The sequence below is a fragment of the Cnephaeus nilssonii genome (genome assembly GCF_951640355.1).
Source record: "Cnephaeus nilssonii genome assembly, chromosome: 9".
Classification (NCBI taxonomy): domain Eukaryota; kingdom Metazoa; phylum Chordata; class Mammalia; order Chiroptera; family Vespertilionidae; genus Cnephaeus; species Cnephaeus nilssonii.
This window is the reverse complement of record NC_137080.1, coordinates 56,012,249-56,038,602: the sequence shown is the minus strand read 5'-3', so window position 1 is coordinate 56,038,602 and position 26,354 is coordinate 56,012,249. Positions and strand designations below refer to the sequence as shown.

General features: G+C 38.5%; 1 protein-coding gene across 10 annotated transcripts in view; it reads right to left on the bottom strand.

Moving 5' to 3' along the window:
* Positions 1-26,354, bottom strand: part of SNAP91 (synaptosome associated protein 91) — a 128,979-nt gene that overhangs the window by 28,149 nt on the left and 74,476 nt on the right. For 6 of the 10 annotated variants that reach the window (XR_013814001.1, XM_079780738.1, XM_079780737.1 and 3 more), the window contains exons 13-20: positions 25,726-25,844; positions 20,169-20,183; positions 12,928-13,191; positions 12,609-12,686; positions 12,374-12,445; positions 11,857-11,940; positions 4,176-4,310; positions 2,332-2,481 (exon numbers count right to left, since the gene is read on the bottom strand). Coding sequence is in view for 9 of the 10 variants with exons in the window: in XM_079780738.1 (XP_079636864.1) it covers positions 2,332-2,481; positions 4,176-4,310; positions 11,857-11,940; positions 12,374-12,445; positions 12,609-12,686; positions 12,928-13,191; positions 20,169-20,183; positions 25,726-25,844 (917 nt within the window). In the remaining variant the exon portion in view is untranslated. Of the gene's footprint in view, positions 1-2,331; positions 2,482-4,175; positions 4,311-10,544; positions 10,629-11,856; positions 11,941-12,373; positions 12,446-12,608; positions 12,687-12,927; positions 13,192-13,835; positions 13,941-19,853; positions 20,022-20,168; positions 20,184-25,725; positions 25,845-26,354 lie in introns of all 10 variants that reach the window. The other 4 variants (XM_079780736.1, XM_079780741.1, XM_079780742.1 and 1 more) reach the window with 4 other exon arrangements.

The following is a 26,354-nucleotide window of genomic DNA, read 5'->3' as shown; positions in this document are numbered from 1 at the left end:
CCCATATAAGATATATAACTTGGAAATACTTTCTCTCATTATGTGGGTTGTTTTTTCACTTTCTTAATGGTATCATTCATAACAAAAGTTTTTAATTTTGAAGCATTCTTATTAATTTATTTTTATTTGATTGACTATTTTTGGTATTATATCTAAGAAGTCACTGCCTAATCCCAGGTCAATATACCTATATTTTTTCTCTAAGAGTTTTATCTCTTATATTTAGGTCTTTGATTCATTTTGAATTGATTTTTATGGCTGGTATAATGAAGAGGCCTAACTTCAGTCTTTTGCATGTGGCTATCCATTTGACTTGCACGTTTTTTGAATAGAGTATTTTTCCCATTCTGAATGGTCCTGCAAACCTAGAAAATCATTTAGCATTGTTTGTGAGGTTTATTTCTGGACTTTTCATTCTATGCTATTGGTCTATTTTTCTATGTCTATACTGTACGATTTGTCCTGATTACTATAGCTTTGTAGAAGTTCTGATATTAAGAAGTGTGCTTCAAATTTGTTCTTCATCAAGATTGTTTGGCTATTGGTCAGCTTTCTTCAGCTGATATAAATATCAAAGGTGGTAGCATCTGTGGGCTGTGTGCTGAGGGTACTCTTAGAAGCTAGAGGTAAAAATCCTCTATTTCTGTAAGAGGGTCTGGGCGGTACATTATAGTGTCCAGCAAAAGTAGTTACCACTACAGACTGTCCGTCAGTGAGATAATATTTTAGAGTAGGAAGAAATACTAAAATAATCTTTCCATGGCTGTCATCAAAGCATTTTCATGGATGCCCAGACTGAGGATGATGAATGGAAAACAAAAGTATATCCACAGGGTAATGGATAGAAAAAATTGTGTATAAATGATATGATAAACTTTTGATATAGCCATGAGTGAAATGAAAGGTATTTGCAATGCTAACCCCATTCACCTTAATAAAAAAATCAAATTCAGAGTTGAAATAAAAGGCCAGTATTTATTTTATCATAGCTGCCCTCACCTCCTAAGACTCTTTCACGTACCTAGCTCCAGCCACAGTCTCCTTGATGTTCCTTAAATATGCCAGGCAATCTTCTGCCCAATGTCTTGGCACTGGCTGTCTCCTTAGCCTGCACATGTTCTCCTTCAGATATCCATATGGTTCATTCCTCTACCTTCAAATCTTTGCTCAAATTTTACATTCTCAGTGAGGCTTACTCTCACCCCCCACTCTGTGGCACTCTTTATCCCTCTTTGCCTGTTCTGTTTTTCCCCATGGCACTTATGACCTAACACACTATAGAATGTATTAATTTGAAAATGTTTAATGTTTGTCTTTGCCCTTTAAGAGCACCATAAAAACAGAAATTTATACCTGTTTTGATCACTAATTTTATATCTAGAGCATGGAAGAATGCCCAGTATTCAATAAATAGTGTTTGTTGAATGAATAACTGAATCACACTTGGATGCTCAATTAGTCAACATACTACATTTAAGTTACTCTGCGTTCCCATTTCCAAATGAAATGAAAACTTAAGTACTTATTATACACAATGCACTTGACTTCATACTTGCACATGCTCTCTAACTATACCTTGCATAATTTAGATTAATTATTAATTACTAGAGGCCCAGTGCATGATTGAATCATGCACGTGTATGGTCCCCTACACGCTTTCGCTTTCGATCACGGGGGAGCTGGGTGCCTGTCCGCTGGTGCACCAGGCCTTTCAGAAGCCTCCGGCGCAGCGGATGCTTCTGAAAGGCCTGGTACACCAGTGGACAGGCACCCAGCTCCCACGCTTTGCTTTTGATCGCTGGTGCACCAGACCTTTCAGAAGCCTCCGCCCCGCCGGAGGCTTCTGAAAGGCCTGGTGCCTGAGTGGACAGGCACCCAGCTCCCCTGCTTTTGATGGTCCCGGGTGGGACGTGAGCTTGCTGTCCCAGAGGCCCCTTCTGTGCCGCAGCACAGCCATGGCGCAGATGCTGAGCTCGAGCCGCCGCTGGCAACGTGAGCTCAGCATCCCGCCGGCCCAATCAGCCACCCCGGCCACCCCGAGTCCCGCCCCCCCGCGCCTCCTGGCCAATCGCGGGCATAGCGAAGGTACGGTCAATTTGCATATTTGTCTATTATTAGGTAGGATTATTAGGTAGGATGGCCTGGGTACTGCTTGTAAGACTATGGTATAGAGACTGCTTACCTTCCAAGGAACTGTACTGGGTAAAGCACTAAGAATTTCTGCCCACTCCTTAATACACTCACCCACAAGCGAATCCAGAAAAAAATACATAGGGAAAGACAGAGGGGGAAATCACACATGATTCAGTTAAATAAAACTATATTACTCACTGCCTACTAAGCTGGCAAGAGATGAGTCAAGATCGCTCCCAAGGGGTTTGCTTGCTGCCACTGCAGGACTAGGAGGTACCATCGAGATGGGTGCAGGCTGCCCCGTTGGTGCCATGGTTGGCATCAGAAGGTCACCTAGACCATCAAACACTGGAAATCAAATGGACCAGGTTCAGAATAATTGAAAAAAAAAATAGATCATATGGAAAATTAAAGGGAAAACTGTCTTAAAAAAAAACTATGGAAACAAGTGAATATACAATCTTATAAAAGAAGACTTGTAATTCACACTTATCATGACCATAACACCAAAAAGAACATCTCTACATAAGTCTACTCATAAAGTATGAAATACTGATGAACATGAACAAAGATGGAAAACAATCTGTGTAATGTACAGGAAAGAGCACAGACTTTGGAGTCAGAATTGAGCTCAAACTCAGCTACATGCCTCACTAGCTGTATGTCTTTGAGAAAGTTACTGTCTAAGCTTTGGTTTCCTCATCTGTAAGTGGGAAGAGTACCACTACTACTACATGGCTTTGTTGTGAAGATTAAATTAGATAATATATGTCATGTCTTCATTATAATGTTTGCTGTACACAGGCACTCAATAATTGGTAGCCATGGTTACTCATTAAAAGCTATCACTAAAACATGTTTTATTCAAAATGGTAGTGATTTACCAAAGCCTAAATCGTTTACTCTAAAGTTCTACAATGTTTACTTTTTAAAAAAAACCTTTGTTGAAAGTATTACATAAACAACTTAAAACAATTTTTAAATGAGAAAAGAAGGCCAAATCTCTTAGTACCTTATGAAATTTGTGTCAAAATAAAACCTCATCTAATGGTCAATACCTACTAACAAGTATCTGAAAAACAGTTGACCATATTTTAGAAGTAAGAATTTTATTTATTTTTTCTCCAGTATAGCAATCACTTTTGGTTCTAACTTTAAGGGAATATTTAAAGTAAACACTATATCAGTAATAGGAACCATGCCATTATTCATGGTTCCTGATAACCATGCAACTAATTACTACCTGTCTAGTTCCTAGAATACAAGAAGACCATTTAAAATGCAGACTCATAGGATTTGCATAAGTTATTGCTAATATCCATGTCAAAGATTTTGTGGTTGTTAATTTTTATAAAAAAAACTATGCATATTTACCATACATACTACTATACAATGATTCTAAATTAAAAAAGAACAGCATTCAACTAGGCACTGGCAATGGAAGCAACCAAATTGTCAGGCAGGGCGTATATTTAGGGTGTTTCTGAAACACATTTAATTGCCAAAAACTCACCAATTGAAAATTTGTAGTAAGGACCCAGCATGGGAAGAGTAGAATGGAAGAGAATACAAACAAAATGACAGCAGGATGAAAGGTTAAAGGCAGGCAAAGAATACTATTTGTGTCTCAACTTCAAAAAACCAAGAACTATGAAAGCTTCAGAGGGTGTAAGCAACAGCAGGGGGAGTGTCCACACATTCAGATACTATACAAAGATCTAGTACAGAGTACTTGTTTTCCTTTAACCATCTCTAAACCGTGTGCATGTAAGCTCATGCAATAGATGGTGTGCGTGTTAAGTTAGATTTCTGCAAAAAAATTAAAAACAGAAACACAGAAAGGAATTAACAGTTATTCTTAAAGCCACCAAAATGTACTGAAAATATTTACTTAAGTTACTGAATTTATTTATTCAACAGTTTTTAAAATAAGGTCATCACTCAGTATTTGTGTAGACATTTCCTGATTATCATACTAACCTTAGGTGGTTTATTTTATAATCAGAACAAATTAAAAGAATGTTTGAAAACCACTGTCTCACCTGATGGATCAAAGGAGCTGCTGCTAGAAGTTGAAGGCGTTGTTCCAAAAGCTGCCTCAAAATTGGGCTGTAGCAGGTTGTTCTGGGCTGGAGTCACTGGTGATGGGGAAGGGGCCATGAAAGAACCCCCAAATCCTAGGAGAAAGAAGTTCCAGAGAAACGTAAGCAGAAACAACTAAACACGGGTAAAGGCCATAAAAACAGAGTCAGAAAAGGTTATAGAAGACTGAAAGGAAGTGAATGCAAGTAGATGAGAGGAGTCAATGACACCTGGGAAGTTACAGGTTTTTATAAGTTTTTCAAGTATTTTGACATCTGTCATGTATTAATGAGAGGTTTAAGTTAACTGGAAACAAGATAGCACAGAAGAATATATACCTTTGTTAAGAGAACCCACGGCAACCAAATCTACGATTACAGTAGAGCACTTACAGCTAAGAGGGTCTCACCAGATTTGAAATTCAGATAATTATTTTCATTATATGTAAACTTTGTTTCTTCAAATCACAAAACCAGGTAGTTAGAAAACGCTTAGTTGTACACAGTGAACCAGTATAATCCTATATAACAAGAGAGGAATATGCTAATTATCCCTTACGCTGTGAGGCATAATGACCGGATCACGAACCTGCAGGAGGGTGGAGCAGCGAACTATAAGCAGGTGGTGGAGAGCTACAGGAGCAGGCAGGGCAGCAAGCTATGGGGGGCGGAGGGGGAAGTGGGGTGAGGGGAGCTATAGGAGGGCGGGGAAGCAGGCAGAGAGCTACAGGAGGGTACAAGCTAGCAGCAGAGAGCTACAGGAGGGAGCAGGTAGCAAGCTATGAGGCAGGGACAAGAAGGTGGGGGAGGGGGAAGCTACAGGAGGGCAGGGCAGCGAGTGGAGAGCTACTGGAGGGTGGCAGCGAGCTACTGGCGAGCTACTGGTGCACCGATTCGTGTGCAGGGCTACTACTAATAAAATAAAATCAGAAAAATATGCGTGCATTCTTTCTGCCACCAAATCCTTCCTAATATTTTTCATATGTTCTAGCCCCCTTGCTGCTACTGCCAGGTGAAGGCTCTCCCAACACTGCTCTCAGGACTCATAAAGTCGCCCAGGGGGGCTTCTCATTTGGACTTCCTCCAGTCTAGTCTCTGCAGTGCAGCCTGAGTGATGTTTCTGGGTGGAAAACGTTGACTAAGTTACTTGCCTAAAATCCTTCCCTGGAGTCGCATAACTTTCAGATTCAGAGTGCAGATTACTTTGCATAGCAATCAAGCTCTTCTGGCTCTGGTTCCCTCCATCTCCACAAACTAAGTCGCTGCTTATTGCATCACCATAGTGAGCCAGATGCCTGCTCTGGGAGGGCTTCCTTGCCTATACTGCTATCAGCCACAACTACCTCCACCCGACCCACCCCAAGGACATATGTGCTCTACCCAAGCCCCATCATAATTCTTTATTCTCACCCCCAGACCCACCCACCCACCCCAGGGATGGTATTTTGATGTCAAGAACTGTGTCTTCTTTTCTCACCTTTTCTACTACTAATCAGACGATGCCTGAAACGCCGTATTAATGTTTATGGAGTGAAGGAAACTTCTGAATATAAAAGGTGAGGAGAAATCAGACTATTATAAAACAAGGAAACCTCAAATTAAATATTTATCTTTTGACTACGAGAAGCAAATCATTTCTCTCCACCCAGACAAAAGCAGAAGCAGAGCTCATCTCTACAAAAATGTGCAACCTGTGAAGGAAGTGATTTCCTAGTAAGAGCTGAGATGATGCTCTATTATCAAAGAATTTATTACTACCAGGAGTTTTTTTATACTCAGTTTGGGTATATACATTCCTTTCCAATCTAGGCATATCTGCTCTTCTTCAGAAGCTGTTTACGAAAAAAAATCAGAATGCTAAAAAAAAAAAAAAGTAAGCTTGCACTCCATAAAACTAATTTATAAGTTTGAAAATGGCTCCCATTGAAATTCTTTGGTTACTGTTTTCTAAAGCAGGCAATAATGTGCAAGTCATGTTGCTCCTGGAAATTGATATGGATTTGGGCTTAAGCTTTCCTTGTATATGTACAAAAAAATTGTAATTTGGAAAATGTTACCTATTAGAAGGTGGTTTTTAAAGTTCACTTTAAGCGATGTATTTGAGTGACATAAGCATCATGGAACTTTCCTAACTGAAGAAAAGACATTCTTTATATTTTCAAGAACTAATATCAGTCTGAAGCAAAGATAGGCCAACAGTCATTATTTTTGTGGATGTGACCATTTGGTTTTAGGGAGGTAGGCTGTGTTAGTGCTGACTTTTTGGAAACATCGCACACCTCAAAGTTGGAATATGGCTGTGCTTATTAGGCAATTATTCTATGAGGTGCTCCTTCGTGTTCCAGGTGAATGTGGAAACAATTGTACTGGATGCTCAGCTTCTTAAAACTCGGTCAAGGAAAGACAATATATTCTAGAATTTAGCATCATCTGCTTCAATCCTATCTTTCCATGGCTGGAAGAAATGGTGCAAGAGAAGTTAACACACCTACCCAAGATTAAGTAGTAGAAAGAGAAAAAAAATGTGTGCTTTGACACAGGGCTCATCTGCTTAGTACTACTAAACTTCATAAGATAAGTAGGTTTTCACCATCGGTAAATAAATAACACTATTCAACAACAACAACAGTGCCTTCTCTAAGACATTGAAGGGTACAGCCAAATTGGCATGAGGCTCACCAAGTGCCAGGCACTGTTCTATGCATTTATTAGGTTGAACCACATGAATTTCCTAATTGATTTGACCATTTAGGTCCTACAACAGCAGAAATTTTATGTTGTTCAACCTAAAACATACTTTAGCTAATTTAATCCTAACACCAACCCCATGAAGTTCCACAGATGAGGGAACTGAGGCCAGAGAGGTTAAGTAATTTGCCCAAGGTCAAATGATGGCAAATGCAGAGCCAGGATTCCACACAGGACTCTTCCAGATACTTGTTCATCATAATACTACACGGCCTCTTTCCCACAGCCAGGAGTAATGCCAGAATTGTACCTTCCTACATGTTTATAAATTTGACAAAGATCTGGAAAGCTGACTTTTTCCATTATACTCAGTTCTTATGAAGTAGGAACTTCAACCTATTAATCAACCTCGATTAATTAAAAAGGTATAAAGTGACATAAAATAATCAACTGGTTATCTTAAAGAAAAATCTATTGCTATACTCTTAATGAAGAGCTAAACAAGAAAATTATAGACATGAGTAAGAAGTTTGGAGAACTTCTGTTAAGTGAAAAGTTTTAGAGCCCAGGAATAGAAGCAAATAATAAATAAACTGAAACCACTAATATTTCTTTCAATATGGTTATAAATTACATTAAGAAGAAAGGTATTCTATGAAATTGAAAATAAGGGAGTAATCAGTAGGCTTCTGAATGTCCTGCAGGCATATTTGAACTTTCCTACACTATAACTGGGTTGCTCAACCATCTACAGACTCACTGCCTTTTATCACAGATGATTAGTCTTACAAATGTATCTTTCTCAAAGGGAACAGCCTATGCACTTAATGAAGGTTTATAAATACAGACATATCAAAAGCCATCGTATTACTTGGGTCGAGTGAAAATTTAAAACTATTGGGAGTTAAACACTCTCTCACACATAATCTCCTCACCCACATTTGCTCCATTATGTTAAAGATGGTTTCATTTCAATTATTCTCAGTGGTACAACCAGTTCTTAACACATTCCACTTATGAAGATCAATCTGAGCTAGTCAATATTGCTAAGAATAATAGCCTGAGACATTTTGTCCGACACTTTCAGACTGTTTTCCAGCCCCACAGAGGATGAAAATTATTGGCTCTCTGTAGACCTTCCCATTTAGTAAAAATTGTTAAGTTATTAATTCAACACTGAACATTTTTATATTTTAAATCAATTCAAGGACTTCTATGACTCTGCTAAAACAGTAATTTGTGTCTTGTGGTTAGCAGAGAATGTAAAACTACAAAGAGCCTCATAAGGCTGGTTCATACCTTCCCCGCCTTTGGAATTAAAGATAGGCTGTGACACGTTCCTTTATTAGCACAGACTTATGGTGCAGTCACCTCAGAATTGTGTCTGGTAGGGAAGAATATGGTTTTCCTGTTTGATGTCAACCTCAGAAGTTAGGCATATCCTTCAACACACCTAATCTCCCTTAATAATGCATTTTTATATCCATCATCCAGGAATCTGTATCTTTCAAATCTCTATATTTTCAGCTGGTATATACTGAGAGAAGTTTGCCAGCTGTATTCTTCACTGTGTAAAATAATATTAACCTTTATTTGTTATAAATTTAACTCTTAAGTTTCCAGCCAGACTCCATCTGAGATATGCATAATATCTGCATCCTACCAGTAATCTCAATGACTTGGAGAGAATACCCAGAGAGAAAGAAGGACTTCCTGCAATTCTGAAAAAAGCCAGAACATTTAATTTTATTCATACCATTTCAATCTTAATTATAACTTCACAGCAAAAATTTGTAATCACTGATCTCATTTTAAAATTGACAAGGTCATTTCCCCTCAAACAGCATTTAAAATTATGCTGTTTCTGCAGCCTGTTAAAATCTTATTGCTATAGCATAGTTTGTGCTAACTAAAAACATATTCTTCCATTTACAGCCTGTTAAATATCTGAATTAAGTGTACTGGTTTAGCTAGAGCTTAAAGTTTCTGTGACCAATTTGAAGCTGCTATGAAGAATATCTGGACCAGGAGAAAAGTCAGATAAGCTAGTATTTTTTTTTCCCACCAAAAACCAGTTGTGGTTTGTGTTAAATGCACGGCCTCTTGTCATATCTGCAACTTTCCAAGTCCACAGTGGAATCCTGAATCTTCATCATTCAGAAAAATACCAGCTGGCAGTCACTGGTATGAAGTGGATTTGGCAAATAGGAATGTCTTGTTTATAGGGAAAGATGGGAAAGACATAAAGAATGCCATTGCCCCTGGGAAAGATGATTGAATGTCCAGTTTGAATTACTTATGGAAGGGAAGGTCAAGAGTGGGGTTGCAATAAAGGAAATATTTGCAGCCTCTTGAGGAAATATTTGCCGTCATGTCAAATGTCCTACAACTCTGAAGGCTGAGGAGGCCATTACTCACTACTAATCCAAGAACGAATGTTCCCCGGTATATCCGGTGTTAGGATTGCTATTACACTCTAAAATGAGAGCCAGTCACTACCCTATCAAAGGCTACATGGCTAGCAGAGAATTTAAGCTGAGAGACTCTGGACATGGTGGCTTCCCTGTGCTTATGGGACCTACATTCTCACCAGCTCCTCACCAACATTATGACCAAAATGCATCTCTTTTGGTGACTGGGGAGGGACAGAGGAAGTTGCATCTAGGTATCTGAGTCCTCTGTGATGCTGCTGCTGTGCTTCCTATATGTACCCTTCTAAGTTAAGTCAGAGTGAGGTAAAACAGCAGTGTCCTGTGAGTTGATAACCAGAACCCAAAACTCACTTTTGTGGTCTTGTAACTGGCAAGTGCTTTGCCTGTAAAAATCATAATGTCTAGGTCTGGCTATCATTAAGCACACTTTGCCTTGCCCCCAAGAAAGACAACAGTGGCCTTTTACTGTCTTGGAGTCCTTGAAATGTTTCCTTTTAGTCTATCTATCCCATCATAGCAATAAGCAATAATTCTAGGCATCTTGTACTAATCTATTCCACAACATAGTCCTGTTGAACTGGGATTATTCCAGGGGTTTACAGATAAAAAAAATGATCAGCTTGTTAAAAGGTGGAAGCAGCTTCAACCCAATGGTAGAAATCTATGAGTTTCTCCTAGTGTGATTCATACATTATAGAATCAATGATCAAACATAAGCATATTTTAAAAATACTTTTATTGATTTTAGAAAGGAATGGAGAGAAGGAGAGGGTGAGGGAGAGGGAGAGAGACAGTGATTTTTGTTCCACTTATTTATGCACTCATTGGTTGATTTTTGTATGTACCCTGACAGGGGATCGAACCCACAGCCTTGGCCTATCAGGATGAGGCTCTGACCAACTGAGGTGTCCAGCCAGGGCTTAAAACATAAGCATATTACCTCTAAAGTAAACCAAAAAAAATGTGCTAACTAAAAGTAAGGCAGATTAGAAGCATCCATGGAGCCACAGTGGTGGCTTGTATACAAATGTGATTTTAAGATTAATTTCATAAAATTCTGGGAAATAACCTTCAATTATATAATGTCTTGTTTTTCAATTTCATGTCTCAAAGAAAACATGCACCTTAAAATTTACATAATAGCTATTACTTATAAAAATATATCCAAACTTAACTTCCACAAAATACCATTTCATTTTAATTTAATTACCAGCTAGTAGGTCTGCCGATGCTGACGAACTAGAAGCAGCCTGAGGTGCAGGTTGGGGTTCAGAAGCACTAGTTCCAAATGCATCTACCCATTATCCATTATGCAGCAAAAAAGTAAAAGAGTGTAAACGGTAAGTACAGTGAGTAATTTAAGTGTTTTGCAGATAAATGCATAGATATGGAGCTTTGTACAGTGAGCTAGTCGCCTATGGATATGTGAAATGACAGAGTGAATTGAATTAATACTCTGATAACTTTATTCTCTCTCAAAAAAGAAGAGTTCTATAATAGTTAAGAATTAACGCCTTTGTAAGAGTAAGATCACTTTTTAAAGGATAAAACTTTTGGACTAAGTCCTGTCATTTATCAAAATAAGATCAAAGTGTTAAGAATTTTGTCCAAAGGTAATAAAATACAAATTTTCCATTTATAACTCTATTAAACTTAAAAAAATTTAAACAAACAATTCAAGCAGCAGCAACAGCCCCCTTATACCCATATGTCAAGGTTTCATGTTTATTTGCCACAATTTTTGAGCCTCTGAATGACAGAAACTGTGACATCCTTGCACCCTCATGTACCCTACCCATCATGGCACACAGAGTACTTAGTGTGGGTTTAACTTGCTAAGGATAATGTTTTAGCCAGTAGATACACACTTAGGAATATTCATGAAGAAATCACGTCTATCCTGCATTTTTTTTCCTTGTAAATTTACTGCTAACAGAAGACTTTAAATATATCATCCAAAGGAGTAATTCAGGATTAATTCAGCACATTTTCCTGCTTTAAATAACATATACAGGAAGAGGAAAATACATTTAAATCAGTGAAATACCTTCCAATTCTTTGGAAGGATTTTAAAACATTAAACTCAATATAAATAAACTCTACAAAATAACGTATAACATCTAGAACTTATATGTTCAATTTTGACTGGCTTATTTGTGTTTTCAATTCTGAATTTCGTTCATTTTTATATTGCCTTTAAGAACTTAGAAATGTTGCTTTAGCCAACAGATCAGGATCACCAGGGAAGAACAGTAGAAAGAAATTCAAATGAGCTGATTCTACATAAGGATGAACGAAAAGTTAAAAACAATCATCTAGAGTTGTTAGGCCATGCACGGAAAATTATGAAATGATGAGGATGAAGATGATGCAAAGAAATGCAAAGATCTTAAAAACTGGAGTTTACATTCAAGAGATGGAAATGACTTCACATGGAAAAAAAAAATGAAAGAGAGGATCTACAAACTATTATGAGGGAAAAATAAGACTCTGGTAAGGGTTGAAGGAGGAGAGATACGCACCCCCGAAAAGGTCTATCACACCTGAAGAATCCACCTTTGCTGGAGAGGCAGTGGGTGCAGGAGCCGGTGATGCAAATGTATCCACTGCAGCGAAGCACACAACAGGAAACATTGCCGGTCACCCAGAGGAAAATGAAACCATGAGCCTCGGCAAAGGGCTTCTTGAGATTTCACGTTTAACAGCGGGTGGTACAGTGCACACAGTCTTGACAGTTAAGGGAAAGCGAATGGATCTAACAATACACACTTTCCCGAGGAAAATAAAATTTGACATCGTGAGGTCAGAGGTTTCAGTGTGGGGGGGGGAAAAAAAAAAAGAAGTTTTGTCTTTTCATTGCGTTAAATTTGAAATATTAACCTTCCTCAGTTGGCGACGGGCCGAAGAATGAGATTTTAAAAAGCGATTTTTTTTTTGGTGAAGAGGACCCAAGACAAACCGCAGGCTCTCATACTGCCCTCTCCACGCCGGACCCCCCCAGGGCAGCTGAAGGCTTGACTTGGGGGCCGAGGGACTCACCGGATAAGAGGTCGGCGGTGAGAGAGCTCTCAGGCACAGGAGAGGCCCCAGGCGGTGGAGAGGAGAAAGCATCTTCCGAAAGGGAAACAAACCAAAACCAGGCAGCAGTAAGTGGTAGGAAGCGGCAGTCCGAGTCACACATCTAACAAACGCATCCACACAGGCGAGGACACAGGGCTCGGTCACCCACACATCTGGGAGCACTACCGGGAGAGAGGGGTGGCTTTGGCTTTACCTGTACCGAACAGGTCTATGCTAGGAGCAGCATCCGGCTTGGGCGCTGCAGCGGCTTCAGGGGCGGCCTCAAACAAATCTAAGACCAAGAACACACAGGCCTTTACTCCGCTGGATGAGCCAGCCTGAATCAGCAGCACCCCTTCCCAGTTGTGGCGTTAGCAGGCTGGGGGGTGCTGGCAGCAGCAGCACAGGGCCTCTAGAGAACCACCCAGGTACAAGGTGCTCATGCAGCGGGAGTGGTGGAGGCAGCACATCGCAAGCTACCAGCATTCACTCCACCGGATGGAATGGGTTCAATGACAAGAACAAAAAATTACCACCAAAGATATCTAGAGCAGGAGGAGCGGTGGTGGTGGTGGCGGTGGCGGCGGAGGTGGTGGCGGTGGCGGTGGTAGCAGCGGCGGTAGTGGCAGCGGTGGCCGCTGCAATGGCGGGAGCAGGAGAAGGAGCAGTGGCAGGAACCGGAGGGGCTGTGCTAGCTGTAGGGGTAACTACAGGAGCACTGGTCTCGGGTGGCTTCATGGCAAAGAGGTCCAGCTCGGATGCAGCCTCTGCACTGCCTTCGGATGGGGCAAAGGGGTCTTTTGGAAAGGAAAGTGGAGACACGTACAGAGCATCAGTCAAGGAAAGAGACGAGAGACTGGCATCACAACTATGGTACGAGACACCTGACATGGATATTTACCCACTAGCTAGGCATTCATTAGGCTGCTTGGACTAAACTACTGCCCTATGAGCAGGGGTCAGTGATTAGGATGTTTTTCTAAAGAAAAAAAAAAAAAGGAAAATTTAGCAGGTACCGCAAGTTAAGAAACTGAAACACATCAAGGTACGTGTAAGATGAGCCTACAGTCTAGCATCAGAGATTGTTATTCTTCAAATCCTTACTTAGTCCAGTAGCTTTGAAAATACATGAAAACATGCCTATATATTTGAACTCTGTGTTACAGAAGAGTCACAATATAGCATCAGAGAATAAAAAAAAACATTAAGAGAGCATACTTGCACTGGTAAAAATTGTCAATCTTGAGAAATTGTCAATTTTGATCAGTATGCCCTTCATTGCCTTAATGTTTTAAGTGCCGGCATTATCTAGTCAGCTACGATGAAGGACATATTTTACTCAGAAGAAAGTAAAATTAGGAACACAGATGGCCCCATCTAACTACGGCAGTTTCACATTAGGACAGAAAAACAACAGACGGGCTCGTGACTGGAAACCCACCATTTCCTGAACATGCATCAAGTGCCGCGGCTACCGGGGTTGGGGTGGCTGCGGCGGCCCCTTCGGATGCTGCAGGGGCCTCCCCGGGAGAAGCTGCAAAGGCATCTTGGGTGCAGTGTTTAAAACAGCAGAAATTAAAGGAATAAAAAGAGAAGAAATATAGTAAAAGAACCACGTTAAATTGCGAAGAAGGCTCCCTTATACAACACGAGTTTCTTAAAACGCGTTTTCACGGCCCATGCACTGTCGGTGGTCACAAAACAGCTCTTTGCGCCCCGTCATGTTGGTTACATGCAAGTGGTACAGTGTCGATCCTGTGAGGCCTATTAGGACCCAACAGGTAACAGGATTCTCATTGTATAAGGGCTCCGAGAAGCATGTTTTATGCATCACTAGAAATTAATGGATGTGAAAATTAAAACAAAAATAACCTTATTATGTAACTTAAGACATTACACTTTGATGTCCAGGTGCTACTTATTCACTACATCACTGAGAGGCCTTTAGTGGTTTCTAGCAACATGGATGTCTTCTTTAATGCCAATAAATTGGAATATACAACGGTAATGTGAAACAGTTTAGTTTTAAAATTTTTTTTTATAGTCTAGTACAGGAGAAATTATACTGTTAATACAAAAGGTTTACAAAGTATTCATTAAAGTTAGGTCTTCATAACCATTTGAAAAGCATTTTCAGGTACAACCAAGGACTTGTTTTAAAGAAATAAGGAGATAATAACCTTAGGGGATGACACCATAATGCCTTTATTTTTACTTAGATGTATTGTTGCTTTCAAATATTGTACTGCTCTAGTTGTTTGGAAAATAATCTACACTCAGTAGATTAAAATATAGTTTCATGTTTTAAGAATATGTGTTCTTACTATTTAGAGTTAGAAAATTCATTAAAATACAGGCAGACCCAGTTTATAAATGCCCAATTTATAAATTGTTGATGGTTCCCAATGTGTGTTGCTTCTTTCTTTTTCTTTTTTTCTTTTTTGCCAACAGATGATGTTAATTATAGTAAAAAAAAAAATCCTGGAGTTTTTGAAGAGCTTCTATGGTTCCAAAGTACAAAAGGAATGAAGCCATCATAAGTTGCCTAGAAGAAACTGCTGGAAAGTGGGCACCAACACCCACTTAGAACCTGTTTCTTACAGGCTAGCCTTCCCATCTTAAAACACTGCCTTCCCTACCTACCAGAGTTCCCCAGAATACTGCTCTTCCGGCCACGAAAAGGGGTTTGTCAGTTATACTGGGGAAACACTGCACAGTATATCCCCTTCCTCAGAGATTTGTGTAGTGTTTTAGGCTATAGGAAATCCTACAGTCAGGGCCCTTGTTTCTCTGTTTATCCCAGCACATTCCAAAATGATCTGATTGTGAAACACATTAGCAATCTCTTGAGGCTCAGCATTAAATTAAGTACTCTAGCAAACATTAAATTAGAGACTCACTTGGCTTAAGAGGTCCTTTACAAAAACACAAGTATCCCTAGAAGGGACAGCAGGACAATCAGTTATTCACATCTTATTGATTTGTGGGATCTGACTGCTTCACTCAGCCACACTGAGGTCAATGAGGGAGAGGCCAAATGATAGTAATGGAGTATGAAACATACATGAGGAGACAGGGCACAGCTTCTTCTCCAGGTGCCATGTTAAGGATACGATAATAGAGAACGTAGAGCAACATGAAACCCTACGACGGGGCAGAAGAGCATAAGAAAAGTCTAAGAGGACGTTGGAAGGGCTGAAAACATTTTGTCATGAGTCAGGTCTGTTTTCTTTCTTGTTTTTTCCTGTAAAACTTTGGAACTCAGGCTAATAAAATGGGAATAGTAGAAACCGTAATAGCAGTCACTATTCAGTGATATTTATGTGCCAGTCACTGTGTAAATATTTTATGTGCATTATTAAATTTAATTCCTACGTATCTTGTGATACAGGTTACACTATCTCCACTTTGTAGATAAAAGAATGGAAGCGTGGAGGCTCAGGGACTGGACCAAGGTCACACAACCAGCAAATGACAGAGTCAGGATTTGGCCATGAACTGTCTGACTGAGGTGTGTGTCTAACCACTAGGCAACACTGCTGTGAGCTATGCCGCATCCCACAGTATACAATTTCCTCCTGTAAAATGGAATAAAGAGCAGTTATATCAGTGTTAGGGGCCAAATAAATATCCACGGTGTGACTTGCTGGCCTTTTTAATGATCACTTATGTGTAAGTAGGTAAACCCATATTTATAGCTCTGTCCACAGGAGAGTAAGGTTTTTTTTGGTTTGTTTTCCTGTGAACAAGACATCTCCTTTTAAAGCTTCTCCTATTTGGTAAAACTTAATATTATAAACTTAACTCACTTACTCCCATCAAAACTTCTCTAAAAGACAGGAGCCCAGCCGCTCCAGCCCCTGGCTGCTCAGTCTTCCCAGCCCAGGAGAAGGAGATACGATGAGGAAGACTGCCCAGCCACTGTCTGACTGTAGCCACAAAGGAACCCTGGGCAAGAACTGTGCAGCTGAGCTCAGTCAGCCTCAGAACTGTGAGAGATAATAATATTTCAACATTGTTTTTTTTTAAATAAGACATTCCTTTTTTTTTAATATATATTTTATTGATTTTTTACAGAGAGGAAGGGAGTGGGATAGAGAGCTAGAAACATCGATGAGAGAGAAACATAGACCAGCTGCCTCCTGCACACCCCCTGCCGGAGATGTGCCCGCAACCAAGGTACATGCCCTTGACCGGAATCGAACCTGGGACCCTTCAGTCCGCAGGCTGACGCTCTATCCACTGAGCCAAACCAGTTTTAGCTGTTTTTTTTTTGTGTGTTTTTTTTAAACTTCTTTTAATACCTAGCTCTCTTTCATGATCAATGGCAACATTATTCTTCCAGTATTGAAAACTAAAGCGATTTCCAATGCAGTTTGCTCTCCCATGTTACCTATTGGCAATTTACGTCTAATTCTGCCAAGCCTTACCCAGCAAGCTCCTCGCTGACACGGTTGTAGGCTAGTCTTTTTTTCCTTCTAGCAATCTAGGAAACACTTTCTCTCAAGCTTCCTGTAACTACCTTCCTAAATATGTCTAATAGCTGTCGTTTTCCCCATCCTGAACTACTCTCCCCATCTTCTCCTGCCACATAAGCCATCTTTAAATCACATAATCCTCCTCAATAGCCCCAGAGTCACCTTTCCAGTTCCTCTCCTGCTCCTGCAGCCAGCTTGTTAACCAACATGCACCAAATGAAGGCAGCCGTGTGGGGTAAGTTCCTTGGGTTTCCAGCCACTGGTTTTGTGCTCACAGACTACCACCCTCATGAAGGCTTGCTCATAACTTGATTCAGGTGATTGACAGGGTTCCCTGGTGCTTGTGCAGAGGAATTAGCGTCAATATGGCATTCTAGTGCTTAGGAAAACCCTGTTATTACTAACTAATGTGGTGATGTTAGTGAGGTCTTCATAAATAAAAATAGAATGTTTTTAAGGCTGTTGTCTTTTAGTTTTATCAATATCTTTTAAGTTTTACTGAAATTTTTAAACACAGCCTTCCAGTGCTATTATGCATGACCACAGAAAAAAGATTTTTGTTTAAGTTCATTAAAAAAATAAAACATTTAGTAAAACTGTTTCTGAGAAACTTGTTTAATAACTTATACTGAGACGACTAAAATATTATGTGGGTATACTCTGAATGTTTTAAAATAATAGACATTTCCTACTTTTCAAACTTGAAATAAAACACATAGAAAATTTAATGCTTTAATATTTCATATCCAAGAAATTAAACAATTGGCCATTTTTCAGAAATTAAAATTCTTTAAACTTATTTCTAAAGAAATCTACTTAACACTGCTGTGCATGCTACATAAAATCTCAAAATGGCATGTTTTAAAGTTGTGTAAACCAAATAACTGGTGTCTATTATTCAAAAGTTCTACCACTTGCCCATTTTAGAGAGACAAGATTTTTTAAAAAATGGCTACATATTGTGGCCAGAGACTCTCATTTACATTGTTATTTAAAATCCCATCTCTAAATGATTCCTTATAATCAATGAAAAATAAGAAAGAAATTAAGGAATATCATTGAAAACTGCAAAAACAGTGACACACATAGACTCCTGACACATAAAGCATAGAGATTTTATAGCTGTTAGAGGCCAGTTTTATTTACTATACAGATCAGTAAAAATAACTGATGAGATTTGCAGATGTACCCACCTTTAATCAACCTCTAGCCAGATGACTAGAAAGAATAAAGGTGAAATCAAGGGAGAGCCCCATTCTTTGGCATTAATTTGTATGATTTTCTGTAATACTAGTCATTTACTTACTTATTTGTTTGTACTAGTCCTTTAAATTTATATTTTAGGGTAGAAATAATGGCATTATAAAAGTATTTTCAAACATACATATTTCTCTGCCTGACAAATGTAGTTAAAGCAGAAGAAATGGATCAACACACAAACAGCATAATGACACAAAGATTATTTCAAAGAAATATCTTTAGCTCTATTATTCTAGAGAGTCATGAGAGAAGCAAGATGGAGTTGATTTCTTAGAGGCAATTAGCTCCTTACACATAGCCTGAAAAACAAAAATCTAAATCGCTAAAGGCACGAAATGCTTAAGCACTACATTGTTATCCATCCCGTCCCTATTTTCCTTGAAGTTTTTCTGTTAACATTAGCCTATGAGAAACTGCCATACCCAACATCAATAATCGGGGCAGGGAAAAGGAGGGCGTGAAAAAGTTTATTTTATACGTTTAAGTTAACACAAATTTTTGGTCTCCAAATTTATACGGGCATAACTGAAAAACTTTCTCTAGTGGATGATGCTTTATAATACACTATTCACGAGTCTGCAAACCCCTCCCTCCACCTTTTTAAAAACAGATTTCTCCTGTAGGAATGGGAGTGCAAATTCCTTTCTTGAAACAGTGACAATGATGCTGTCTCGTGGAATGCTTTTTGTCTTAGACAATGTTGGTAAACCTCAGAGACTGGGGTCCGGCATGTAGAACAGTGGTATGTGACACAGCGTGTCAGAGTAGCAAGTGCCCAGGGGAGAATCCGAATAAACCGGAGCCTGCCAAAACTCTCCTGCCCTCCCCACCATTTGCTTCCTCCAATGTCTTTACCATATTCTCAAAATGCCCTGGGAAAGATGTCATATTATAATGAAGAAACATAAAACTATGATGAATATAACACTACTCGACTTGTGCATTTGATAGGAGCACCTCCCCAGGTCTGGACATCAGCACCACGCAGATGGGAATACGTAAACAAACTGGCTTCAGATGGCTCACCAGGTCCAGGCATACGATACTGGCAGAGTCTAGGATATATGGCCCATGCCCATAGCTCTAAATCAACTCTGTGTCAGAATTTACATTTGCATATTTTCAATCCTTTCAAGTCTCACCTAAACCTGTTTTCAATCTATGTCAAGAGCTCATTCAAATGATCTCTCAAAGTCCCAGAGCCAAAGATGGTCCAAGTTTTTGCTTAGATAGAAGACGCTTAAAGTGGCAAAACTGGGCATATCCCCAAACTCTCTTCAGAGTCCTCCAAATCTGAACTCTCTTACTGGTAGATGATATTTTTGGTCCTAAATCCTAAGAAATAACTTAGGCCAGGATTTCCCCTCCCATATTCCCCAAATATTTTTCTCCCTGCTAGTGTGAATCTGGCCTAAAAGACAAAATCAAAAGCATTAGGTCTGGTACCACTTTTCCATAGATACTGCAGGGCGGAAACACATATGGGCCAAGAGTTCTAGCGGCAATTTCCACTTTGAGAAACGGAAAGTCAACCTCTGCTCTAAAACCACTGAAATTAAATGAAGATAAAGTTGATAAATTTAGCTAAGATAAACAGACATGAATAACCATTTAAAAAATATGTAAGCACTCTGACGTGCTGTTAAACAATGTACGGACGTTTAAATCTCAGCAATCCTGGAAGGAAAATGAAGGAACAGTGAGTGATGTGACTGACTAACCTCCGAAGAGATCCACTTCAGCAGTGACAGCGGTGACAGTTGTAGTAGTGGAGGCGGAAGCTGAAGCAGTTGCAATTTCAGCGGCTGTAGTAGGAGGGGTGGGTTCTGGGGCAAATGGATCTGAAATCTGTGCTTCAGAGGGAGCAGAGGAAAGCGTAGCCAGAGAGTCTATGTTGCACCAGAGATGGAGAACGGATGGAAGAGAAGAAAAGGAGAGGACGAAAAATACACCAGGTTCCAAAAGATCAAAATGAAGGCAGTTAGTAAGATCCAGAAGTCTCTCAAAACAGAAGTTTAAAATAAAGCTTTACTCACCCTCTCCCAAAAGGTCTATCGATGTCCATCATGTGTCAGCATATGAAGAAATAAGAGACAAAGCTGAAATATTCAACCACACCAGTGTCCAAGCAGGGTGAGGCACTAACTGAAGAAATTCTAGCTTTCTGGACCATTTGTAATAAAAAACATAAATGTACAGTCAGCCCTCTGTATCTGTGTGTTCTACATCCTTGGTTCAACCAAACGTGAATCCAAAATATTTGGGGGGAAAAATGTTACGTTGTGCTGATGTGTACTATGTAGTTTCACCTACGATCGTTACATCTCTACTGAACATGTACAGACTGTTTTTCTTGTCATCATTCCCTAAACAATATAGTAAACAACTATTTACATAGCATTTACATTACATTAGGGATTATAACTAATCTAGAGATGTCTTAAAGAGGATATGTGTTATATGCAAATACTCGCCATTTTATATAAAGGTCTTGAGCATCTGCAGATTTTGGTATCTGAGGGGGTCCTGTACCCAATGCCTTGTGGATACTGAGAGATAACTCTATTACCTGTTATCATTATGGAACTTTTGAGCTGGAAGGGTACTTTAGTGAATTTCTAGATTAAGTTTCCAACTTCATAGATGGGAAAACTGAGAGCAAGCGGGGTCAAGACACTTACCTAAGTCAGGTCTAAACAATTTTGAAAAACTCAATTTATTTTTTACCAGATTTACCATTTTAACTACTTTGATTGATTTCCATATACTATAAATATCCATTCTGATGAAATTATAGCTAACTGAACTTTACTGATCTTCTTTATTTGATCGTAGGTGAAACTACTATAGTCTGGAATACCAGATAATAAATTGGAGCTTTATAAAAGCTGTAGTTTGATTGTAGAATGTATAAAACAGTCAAATAAATAAATGCAAGTTTAGGGGTTAGAAAAAGAAACCCCAACCTAAACTTTTTTCTTCTTCATAGGTTTCACATTATCAGATATTATTCAATTCAATATAACATATATATATATATATATATATATATATATATATATATATATATATATATATATATATACCTTACATTAAAACACAGCATTTCATTGGGAGGTTCATACTTTCTGTGTTCAACAGTGGGATTATAGTTGGCATCCTGAATAAGAAGCCTACAAGGAGTTATTCTTTACTTTACTATGACTCCATATCAAACATTTGGATTGCTCAATGGCATTTTTCTATTCTCAGTCACATGAAACACCTCATATTTAAATTCATGAATGTTCCTGTAAATTTACTTTAATGATAATTTTTTTTATCAGAACTCATTAGAAAGATTTTTCCCCCCAGAGCTTTAAAAACAATTAAGTAATCCAAAAGTTCTAGAGGACATTTAAAAGAACTGAGAAACATAAATTTGACATTAAAATAGTCACATTCATTTAACTACGCATTTTGCAAACCCAATGAATATTATGTAAAGCACTCTACAGCTACACTGAGATAATCAGACTCTTCCTAACCAAATCCCATATATTTCATAACAATTTTAGAAAATTATAGCACATGGAGTTGACATTAGAAACCCTCTTAAAATTTTAGAATGTATACTTAATAAATAGCATGCAAAAAGGACCTACTAGTATGTTGGGTTGGAGCTAGAGTATATTCTGCTGTTCGGTGGCCAGGTCCACAATCCCAAGAAACAGAAGGTTCTTCTAATAATTTCTTATACCAACAATACCTGGCCCAATACAAGTGTTACTCCCCAGTCACACTTCCTAAAAATATTTTAGGATGACCAAAGTGGGTCATCAGAAGCCAGATAGACTTGGCCTCTCTCTTTTCCAGGCATTGGTGGGACTCTCCCTCACCCTGCCCTTATCAACATGGATATTTCAAGCTTCAATGAGACTTAGCAGAAGAATGAAAAGCCATGTGACAGCACAGTTTCCAGACCTATGATGGGGAATGAGCAACTGATTTCATACATTTGTTAAGGAGGAGAAAACTTATTTGTATATACTAGAAGGTGAGAGAAATAAAAAGATTTTAAAAATATAAAAGATGTCAAGAGGAGCCATATACATATAAGATTAAAATATTAATTCCTTGCCTTTGACTAGTATTTTGTTCAGCTGGAGGGGGATGATGAAACTTCCAGCAGTGATAAAATGGAAGAAGAAAAGTAAAATTTCCTAAGAAAATGTATGAGGTAATTAATCATATTGTTGAATAATTGATGATGAAAAATTTTTCCATTCCTGGAAACCACAGGTTTTAGTCTCCAAACTCTTCATTTTCTAGATAAAACAAAATTTATGCTACTTATATCTTGCTTTATGCAAAATTTTCTCTCCTATAAAAGGAAGTCTCCATTTTAGGATGATAGGAACAATTTTAAAGATTCTCAAAACTATTACTTGTTGTAAAGAATTAATCTATCCAAAAAAGCTACAATAGCAGAGTTGATCCACTTGCAAATGGTATACAATCAGATTTTTTAAATAATAGAAATCACTGGAAAATATTCACTGTAACCAAGAAAACAGACCTACAACTAAATTAACAAGGAAATCTATATTCTGCAGTGAGCTGTAGCTAAACTTTTAGGTTATTATAAAGATTAAATGTGTTCATATATTTAAGTACTTACCCATATCTGTTACATATAAATGCTTACATTAAATGCTAGCTATAGCTAACATTTAGGTTAAATTATAATTTTCATTATTGATCTGTGAATGTCAAAGCTTCTAATCTTTCTGTGTGTGTGCGTCTGTCTAAATGCATGTGTATGAAAATAGCCTAAAGATATGCCCCCCCCAGATTTAATTAACAAGAAAATGGTAATATGAGTCATAAAAACTGCTTCTACTGTAGCTAATATTCCACATGGAAATTATTAAAGTCATATGATCACATAATATTGATGAGCTTTCAAATACATGTTGATATTTAATTCTTATTAGGTCCATTAATTCTAATTAAAACTCTAGCAGTAATTCCATGTTTCTCAAAAAGCAGAAATCTGACTTCAAGCATTTATAATAAGAAATAATCTGTTTTCCCACTTCTACGATACACAGAAATATAACATACATAACTCACTTGTTTGTGGTGAGAGATGAATTTATTATAAGAAAAAAACACTCTCCCTATTATGGGGCCAAAAGTAGGAATTTAAAAAATGCTCTGTATTTTTTTCAATGAAACATGTTCATTATTAGCCCACAGGATGCCAAATCTTATAAGCACTATTTAAATTAAATTTACCAAAATATAAATTTGCTAAAATCTGGTTGCTTTACACCAACAAGAAAAAAATTGTATCATTTACAATATATCCCCTAAAATGGCAATACTTAGAAACACCTGAAGTAGTGATGGTAGTTTGAAAATGAAATCCTCTGTGTTATGGTCAGATAAGAATATCCAAATAGGTCTAACTAGCTTTTAAAGTTTGTATTGTACTGTCTAGTTAAACAAAATTAAAATATGCTTCAATAATAAAATCAGCCTAATCTTATCAAACAATATTGAGAAAGTGATTTTTTTTTTAGTCACATAAGCCAAAATGTATTTGTTACAATTTAGCATCATCTTCAAATCTTCAACCATCACTGGATCTGTAGAATAAATGCAAACTGAAAGTGGGTGACTATGATTTCTCAACTTCGTATTACACTACTTCAATTTCTTAAGGCTTATAATTTTTATTATTTTGCTTAGGAAATTTACTTATTAGCATTTTTCTCCCCAGCTGACTTTTCCACTGATATACAATACTGTGGCTGTAGGTATTTTGTTGAGACAGAAGACTAATGCTGTCTAACCATCAAAAAGTGGCCAGCAGGCCCTACCTCAAGGCTTCTGGTAGCCTAGAAAGTCCTCTGCACTAATTATTAAAAAGTGTTCCCTCGGGCCTACCAGCTTAGAAAAAGCACCTTTCTCTCAAGGATGAGAAAGGATTAAAGCAGGCTGGATATCAGTCCCTCTCCGGAGTCTCACACAAACTGGCTGTCCAGGCCAGACAGCCCAGGCTGAAACCACACGACTAGACCTACTGATATCTCAGTGTTTGTCACCAATAGTTATTCTAACAAGTAAAGACTGAAAAGTGTTATAATAAAATTAGTTATTAAAACATATTCTTCACAATATTATGTGTCTTAGCAAAAACTCCTTGGAGATGAATGTGAATTAAAATGTCATATTGAAATTGAAAAAGATTTCACCTACATTTTTCTTTTGTGTGTATGTTTTATTTTATTTTTTTAACTGTTGGCACCAAAATAATTTTTTAAGAGTGTCAAGGTAAGAAATGTCCAAACTTGTAAAGAATTTTTTAAGAGCCTGTTTGAGTTTATTTGAGCTACCTGATGACATGCCATGAAGCAAGCTCTCAAATGCTCCCAAGCATGGTAGCTTTGTAGTTCTTTTTATACATTTGGAATTCAGAAGGGGACATAAGGAAGATACCTGAAGGTGGCGAAATGATGGTATTATAGGATAGATAACAAGATTATGTGCTCCCTTAAGAGTGGTTATGCCTCTAAAAAAGAGGATTAATCTGGCATTTCAAAGGTGTGGTAAACTATATGCACAAGAACGATGGAAAGGGCTGACTTAAAGCAAAGATACACCTTTCACTAAAGAAGACGGAGGCCTGGAGCATGACTACGCTCCATGACCCCCCAGTCAGGAATTCAGGATCAGATCGCCTATGCTGTTATTTTGGGTCACTGATTTATTACAGAGCCTCTCTCTCTCTGGTGTGCCGGGTTCCTGGGTCTCTTATTGCAGGAGGTGCACTACCCTGTGCCCACACAGTGGACTAGTGGACTTTAATTCGCCTGAATGCTGAGCTGGACCCGGCTGCAACATGGAACAGAAGCTCTGGACACTGGCCCCCCTTTTGGCTCTACTGGACTCCCAGATGCCCCTCTATTCAGGACTGGGTTAAGAGGCATGGGGCTTTGCAACCTGAGAGATGTAACTCCATGCAAATAAAGTCTTTTACCATATCTTGTTCTCCCGTGCAAGTCTTAGAAAATTCATTTCCTAAAGATCTCACAAGAATCCCGCTCCTGCGAGAAATCGAGAAGTTTGATTCTCCAGTGACAAAGCTATCCCATATTTTAACTGCATTTAGTCAAATACAATGTGAATAAAATCAATTCCTGTCAGGAATCCATGAAGGAAGGCTTTCCTTGAGAAAACCAAATTAGAAATGCTGACTTTGCATAATCTCATAAATGTTCAGGAATACCCAGACTTCTAAAGCCTGAATCTCTAGAAAACAAGACTAAATATAATCAGAATTTTAGAACAGCAAAGGAAAGTACTGCCTTTGTTCCAACTTTTAAAATAAAAACTACATGACTACATGAACATTTTAACTGTATTATGTGTACTTTTTCTGTCTCTGTCTCACTCGATATATATTTCAATTAATAGATGCCATTGTGAACATTTTCTCTCCAAGTTTCTAGCACCATTTTGGACCCTCAGAAGGTAAGCATAACAATTATAGCTGAGCAAAAGCAACTAAGTAGAGAGATGGCATGACTGTCTGGTTTCACTCACCTCCCCACGCAGTGGCTCCTCCTGAAGGTGGTGCTGGTGCTGGTGCCGCAGCTGCTGCCGCGCCTCCAGAGGAAAAGTCTGGCTGGAGGTCCAGGAGATCGCTGGATGGTTTAGAAGTACTGAATGGAAATAGAATTTTAAAGTCAGACTTTGAAATTCTATAATGTAAAGATATTTTTAACAGAATTATGTAGAAAACATCACAGATTTTAAATCAAATAAGAGAATAATATCTTGGAAAGGATAGTAGTAGTTCTTCTACACCAAGGGTTAGCAAATGAGATTTGTAAAGGGCTAGAGGCTAAGTATTTCAAGCTTGTGGGCTAGATGATCTCTATCACTGCTTGACTCTGCCACCGTAAAAGTGAAACAAGACATAGATGACGCATGAACCAGTAAGTGTGCCTTTGTTCCAGTAAAACTTTATTTATTTATTTATTTTTTAAAATATATTTTATTGATTTTTTACAGAGAGGAAGGGAGAGGGATAGAGAGTTAGAAACATCGATGAGAGAGAAACATCGATCAGCTGCCTCCTGCACACCCCCCACTGGGGCTGTGCCCGCAACCAAGGTACATGCCCTTGACTGGAATCGAACCTGGGACCTTTCAGTCCACAGGCCGACGCT